At 38.9% G+C, this 7,358-nt stretch overlaps 1 protein-coding gene across 1 annotated transcript; it reads left to right on the top strand.

Moving 5' to 3' along the window:
• Positions 1-4,850: 4,850 nt before the first annotated feature.
• foxl1 (forkhead box L1) lies at positions 4,851-6,159 on the top strand. The gene has a single exon (XM_062035353.1). The coding sequence runs from the start codon at positions 4,966-4,968 to the stop codon at positions 5,794-5,796; it is 831 nt and encodes a 276-aa protein (XP_061891337.1). The 5' UTR covers positions 4,851-4,965; the 3' UTR covers positions 5,797-6,159.
• The last annotated feature ends 1,199 nt before the right edge of the window (positions 6,160-7,358 follow it).

Here is a 7,358-nt window from a genome sequence, read left to right as displayed (position 1 = left end):
AAGGCTTTCCATCTATTACAATATTAGAGTTCATCCATATTAACTGCTGCAAAATATCGTCTCTTTTTTCTGGCACATAAAATTGAAAACACCACTATGAGTGGATTGTTTCCTTTATGAACCCCGCCATGTTTCCCAGCAGACTCTCTGGGAGGGGATCACTTGTAAAAAAGGATACAATTTCTTTTGATACAGTACATGTTTTTTTGTCCAACAGGACATTTGTGTACCACTCAATGTGTAAATACATCTTTGGAACAATTGATACTTTTAAAGACAGACACATAGCTTCAAGGTTGAGAAGTTTCAGGCCCCCATATTCATACTCTTTGTACAAAACCTTTCTTTTAATCTTTTCTGGTTTGCCGTTCCAGACAAAATCGAAGACCCTCCGCTCATAAATCTTAAAAAAGTTTTGTGATGGAGCTGGTAATGAAAAAAATAAATAAATAAATTGAGGAATAATTAACGAGTTGGCAATAGACATTTTACCATACAAGGTTAGGGATTTCCCTTTCCATAATTGCATAATTTTGTCCAGCTTTCTTAGTCGATTATCATAATTTACGGAGCCTAGATCTTCCAGATTTTCTGGGACAACAACACCAAGTATGTTAACTGGTCCATCTGTCCACAAAACAGGCACTTTGCATTCCATTCGAAAGGACGTTCCCTTTAGATTTCCGATCCTTAACATTTTACATTTATCATAATCAAGCTTAAGGCCAGATTGCTGTGAAAATATGTCCAAAAGATTAAGAAGGTTCTGCAAACAATGAGGAAAAATCTTATCTTTGTGAATCAGCCTTTTCTGACATGAACTTCATCAAGAACAAACACAGAACACGCCTCACTGATGCACATCTGCAAGACTCACTCAGAGTTGCAGTGTCAAGTTACACACCAGAGTACAACACACTAGTTAACAGCATGCAATGCCAGGCTTCCCACTAACTGACAAAGAAACAGATAACAGATTTGGTGTCCAGTTCAAAGTGTGACATGATTTAAAAATTTGAGAGTTTACTTTTGTATTTTACATGAGTTATTATTTGTACAAACATGGTGCAAAGTAATTCATGATTTGTTAAAAAATGTTAGTGGCTAGCTAGTTAAAATGGGATATTGTGATTTCACAAGACTGTCTTAGAAGCGATCATTTGAAAATGTTCAATTTGAAAAATGTGCACTTAGAGAAAATATAAAAATAAAGTGTTGCATATTGATATTTATCTGTTTCTATATATATTTATTGTGAGAAATCATTAAGATGATCAGTGTTTCCACAAAGATAAATATCATTAATTATTAATAATAACAGAGTTAAAGGTAAATTGAGCAAATTGGCTACTTCTGGCAATTTATTTAAGTGTGTATCTAACTGGTAGCCCTTCGCATTAATCAGTACCCAAGAAGTAGCTCTTGGTTTCAAAAAGGTTGGTGACCCCTGGTGTAAAAGATGACATCAGTGTGTAAAAGATATCACCACATGGGCTCAGGAACACTTCAGAAACCCACTGTCAGTAACTACAGTTGGTCGCTACATCTGTAAGTGCAAGTTAAAACTCTCCTATGCAAGGCGGAAACCGTTTATCAACAACACCCAGAAACGCCGTGGGCTTCGCTGGGCCTGAGCTCATCTAAGATGGACTGATACAAAGTGGAAAAGTGTTCTGTGGTCTGACGAGTCCACATTTCAAATTGTTTTTAGAAACTGTGGACGTCGTGTCCTCCGGACCAAAGAGGAAAAGAACCATCCGGACTGTTATAGGCGCAAAGTTGAAAAGCCAGCATCTGTGATGGTATGGGGGTGTATTAGTGCCCAAGACATGGGTAACTTACACATCTGTGAAGGCGCCATTAATGCTGAAAGGTACATACAGGTTTTGGAGCAACATATGTTGCCATCCAAGCAACGTTACCATGGACGCCCCTGCTTATTTCAGCAAGACAATGCCAAGCCACGTGTTACATCAACGTGGCTTCATAGTAAAAGAGTGCGGGTACTAGACTGGCCTGCCTGTAGGCCAGACCTGTCTCCCATTGAAAATGTGTGGCGCATTATGAAGCCTAAAATACCACAACGGAGACCCCCGGACTGTTGAACAACTTAAGCTGTACATCAAACAAGAATGGGATATAATTCCACCTGAGAAGCTTAAAAAATGTGTCTCCTCAGTTCCCAAACGTATACTGAGTGTTGTTAAAAGGAAAGGCCATGTAACACAGTGGTGAACATGCCCTTTCCCAACTACTTTGGCACATGTTTCAGCCATGAAATTCTAAGTTAATTTTTATTTGCAAAAAAAAAAATTAAGTTAATGAGTTTGAACATCGAATATCTTGTCTTTGTAGTGCATTCAACTGAATATGGGTTGAAAAGGATTTGCAAATCATTGTATTCTGTTTATATTTACATCTAGCACAATTTCTCAACTCATATGGAAACGGGGTTTGTAAGACAAGAATGTCTTTTTGTGCAAGCACAAGACGGCTAACAATGCAGGTAATGAAGAATCTACTATTTTGTCTACAAAGCCCTCTAAAAAGCATTTTTTTTAAAGTCAACAACGCCCCATTTACATGTCGTGACCTGTAAATGAACCAAACTGTAGCGACATTGTTATTGTAGGTGCCAGCACCAGGGAACCATTTTTCTGGCATAGTACACAGCGCCTTGCTCACAGTGTCTCGGGCTACTATTGATAGCTGACAAATATGCTATCTACTGGAATATGCTAAATTACCTTTGAGTTTTGAAAAATTTGAACCTTACAAATTCCACACGCTACCTACCAACTGTTATTCCAGACAGACTGGATCGGTGGATAATGGATATACTGGCTCTCATGCTCGTTTCCTTCCAATATTTCTAATCTGAGGAGTTACGATTATGCTGAATTTACCAGCGAAACAGGGAGCATAAGTGTTGTGCTGAAAGATACAACCATACCATCAGTCAGCATCTAAGTGAGTGCGAACATTAAGAGAAATGTTTGTATTTTGTCAGTAAAACGTGTAGCACTTAGCACTAGTGCTACATGATAGCTTAATTTTTCACTATGGCTGGAAGTGCTTATCACCCAGATGATAACAATTGTAGTTCATTCTGTCATGTTTTGTTTAGTTTTTGACTCCCTCTGTTCTGTTTTCAGCACCCTTGAGTTTGTGTGTTTTGGTTACCATGGGCGCTGACTAGTTTCACCGGCCTCTGATTAGTGTTCGGGACGCTCACCTGCTGCCGGGCACTAATCAGAGCGCTACTTATTCACGTTTTTCACCACACTCAGTCTGGTTTTCTTATTTGCTTCCATGCAACTGTTACGTTTGATGATTCCCTGCTTCTATGATTCTTGATTTCTGTTTATATGCTAAGCTTTCGCGCTAGCGTGTTCCTTTGCTCCCCGTGCGATTGGCACGTTTCTCTTTTGTTTGTTTCCTGTATTTTTGTATGATTTATGAGAATAAACCATCGTCCTACCTGCATCTTGCCTCCGGAGTTTTCCGTCTGCATCCATAAACATGCGACCCAACCGTTACACATTCTCCGTATATTCAGGCTCATTATCGCTTGATTTTCTGATTGTTGCCTTCAATTTATTGGTCGTGATTATCAGGGCCGTGGCTGAATGGCTAAATTGGGGCCCTAAGCAGATTTTTTTTTGGCGATAAACCGATTCTCGCAATATATTATTCGCTATAAAAATGATAATATAACGTTTTCAAAAAAGGTTACACGTTACAATATCTTTCCTTGGCTGCTGACGTATATGCGGAGTGGGTAAGCATATGCATGGCCTTTAGTTAATTCCTTATAAAAATAAAAATAGATTATGGAAAATAATGAATCAATTTAGAATCAGAATAAAAAGAATCGCGATTTGGATGAGAATTTATTTTATTGAGCGCCCCTAAAAAGTACTGTTAGCACTCATTTAATAATGTGTCTGTTCACCCCCAATGTGTCCATTAATGCAGTGGTCCCCAACCACTGCCGCGGCCCGGTACCGCACAAGAAATAAAAAATAAAAAATAATTTAAAAAAATATATATATATATATATCTTTTTTTTTTTTATTAAATCAACATAAAAAAACACAATATAAAGATTATATATCAATATAGATCAATACAGTCTGCAGGGATACAGTCCGTAAGCACACATGATTGGATTTCTTTATGGGAAAAAAATAAAATAAAAAAAAAAACCAAATTTTCAAGCGTTGACCAGTCCGCAGCTACAAAAAGGTTGGGGACCACTGCATTAATGTATTCCCTAAGATAAGTGTTTGTAAAAAAATACAAAAAAGTAAAAAAAAAACAATATCAACAATGTAACAATATGAACACAAGCACACATATGGCTAATACAAAAACTATATTGAAGTCATGACACTAGTATGTATGTGAAACTGACAACAGTTACTATCTATACTATCAAAGGAATGCAGGCTCTTAAACAAAATATGTTGAGTTATTGTCCCCTTTTAAATGTTTTCGAGTGAACCCACGCAAGTCCCAGCAAAGACTGCAATGTTTGTTTGCTCTTTGTGTGTGTGAGCAACTCTCAGCGTCGGAGGTGGACTCGCTATTTCAACAGCACATCAGTCCGTTTATGTATTGGGTGGCCGGGATTTTTTTTTCCAAATAAACACAGCTTGATTCAACTTGGGTGGGCAGACTTATCAAGCAACTAATTCTATAAACAGACCGGGGGAATAAGCCGCCGCCTGATTGGTTGTTAGGCAGAATGGGGGGGGGGGGGGGGGGGGCACGAGGGACTCTCAGAGCAATTACATTTTAATTAATGTGGGTGGGCTGAAACAGCACTCGCAGTTTATGCTGGACAACTTATTTCAACACAACGGAGCAAAAGTACGGCAGTTATTGCATTTCTTCTGCAGAGCTGATGAAAGTTGGGGAGTCGCTCAGAGGAGTGTGTGTTTTCCTCCCCGGGAAGAATCAATGATGACTTTCTACCACAGATTTGCTTTACCGTCCTCTGCTCTGAGCCTCTCCCGACCCCCACTCCTCTACTTGTACGGAGGGGACAGCGGCCCCACTGCCTTGAGCCTTATGCCGGACCGCCAGGACCCCCCACAGAAGCCACCTTACAGTTACATCGCGCTTATCGCTATGGCCATCAAGAGTGTGCCGGATCAGCGTGCAACACTGAGCGGCATCTACCAGTTCATCATGGACCGCTTCCCCTTTTACCTGGATAACAAGCAGGGCTGGCAGAACTCCATCCGCCACAACCTTTCCCTGAACGACTGCTTCATCAAGGTGCCCAGAGAGAAGGGGCGACCCGGGAAAGGCAGCTACTGGACGCTGGACACCAAGTGCTTGAATATGTTTGAGAATGGCAACTACCGGCGGAGAAAGAGGAAGGCAAAGAGTCCGCCGGATGCTGCAGGACTCAAGAACAACAAAGACTCCATCAGAGACCATGTCTCTTCTCAGAAACCCAAAGCGTCCTTGGTGGTGGAGATGACACTTAGGCAGGACGCAAAGCGAACTGAGACTCAAGCAGACCCCAAATCGGTTCTGGTCGCGATCAATCCCTCTGAGGAACAGCAGAATCTTCTTACGCACAAACAGAAAGTGTGCCGTGCAGTCAAACCCCCCAGAAGGAAGCTGGACCAGCACATACCTGAGCCATCACCGACGCTTGGACGGATGGATAACACGTCTCAGCTTTGCTACTCCGCTGCTCTCGAGTCCGGTTTCGGAGCACATGTTCCCAGAAGGGACAAATGCAAAGGTTTCAGCATTGAGAGCATCCTAGCAAAGTGAAGAACTGCAAGCTGCATCAAGAACAGGGATCGTTACAGTACTGATGTTGGTCCAAATGTGCTCATGGACGTCGGACACATGACTTCATTTATCACGCACGATCCCTGATAAAGGTCAGCTTTGGAAATGAAAAATATAATTACACGTAACAGTTTTAACATTAAGATACAATGAGACTTTAGATGCAAAAGAACCCTCAGTTACTTGGAAATATTCTGTTATATCACTCAGCTAAATCAAAATGTGCTTTTACTTTCACTTTCACGATATACAGTGTACATATTTCATTCAAATAACTTACGACTCGGCTGGTGTGTTTGTTTGTTTTTGTAACACCTTCCGTATTCAAATGTATATTAATTAAAATGTCTATGTTCATGTTTTCATAGACTGTGAATTTTAATGTGTAAAATAAAAAGATTAGTTTGATAATAAAGAACTGAATGTTTTGTGAAGGTACTACTGAATATATTAACAATTTATTTGAATCATATTAAAAATGTACAGCACAAAAAAACAAAACAAAAACAATCACACTTGCACTTCAATAACTCAACATGTCCAAAAGGAGAAGGAAGAAGCAGAGCTTATTGGATCATACCACTTTTCCATAATGGTGATATCAGACATGTACTCTGACTGTTATACTTTGGTTGATATTGTTTCTTAAACTGACTCATATTTGCACATTTTTGAAATTCTTTCCTTTTTTTTAACTCCACATACAGATACAGATACCCTAAATCAGGGGTGTTCAAAGTGCGGCCCGCAGCTAATATCTTAACATAAAACAAACAAAAACAAAGTGAAAAAAATAAAACCATATGATAGACGAATAGGTCTGAAGTTGATATAGAGACTTAAGCGTTTAAAGTAAAAAAAAAAAAAAAGGCTTTTTTTTTTTTTAAACACTTCTCTTAATGAGGCCCTTTTGGATACCCAATAATTTTAGTGAGACTTTATTGAAAAAAAAACTGCCATCGCTCAAAAAACAATAATAAATGAAAATGTATGTTGTTATGAATTATTGACCTATTTAAGACTCCAATGAATTCACGTCAAATATTCCACTTTGAAATTTTTGGTGGGAAGTATTGCATATTTTGTAGGGCTGCGAATCTTTGGGTGTCCCACGATTCGATTCAATATCGATTCTTGGGGTCACGATTCGATTCAAAATCGATGTTTTTTTCAGATTCAAAACGATTCTCTATTCATTCAATACATAGGATTTTATCTTTGTGAAAATATTGGACACAGTGTGTTGTCAAGCTTATGAGATGCGATGCAAGTGTAAGCCACTGTGACACTATTGTTCTTTTTTTTTAATTTTTAATAAATGTCCAATGATAATGTCAATGAGGGATTTTTAATCACTGCTATGTTGAAATTGTAACTAATATTGATACTGTTGTTGATAATATTCATTTTTGTTTCACTACTTTTGGTTTGTTCTGTGTCGTGTCTCCTCTCAATTGCTCTGTTTATTGCAGTTCTGAGTGTTGCTGAGTCGGGTTTGGTTTTGGAATTGGATTGCATTGTTATGGTATTGCTGTGTATTG

Source organism: Entelurus aequoreus, linkage group LG24 (assembly GCF_033978785.1).
Source record: "Entelurus aequoreus isolate RoL-2023_Sb linkage group LG24, RoL_Eaeq_v1.1, whole genome shotgun sequence".
Lineage (NCBI taxonomy): Eukaryota > Metazoa > Chordata > Actinopteri > Syngnathiformes > Syngnathidae > Entelurus > Entelurus aequoreus.
The sequence above is the reverse complement of the archived record's forward strand: the minus strand, read 5'-3'. Positions and strand labels throughout refer to the sequence as shown.

Coding starts and splice junctions, on each gene's coding strand:
- foxl1 (XM_062035353.1), top strand. CDS start 4,966: ATGATGACTTTCTACCACAGATTTGCTTTACCGTCCTCTGCTCTGAGC.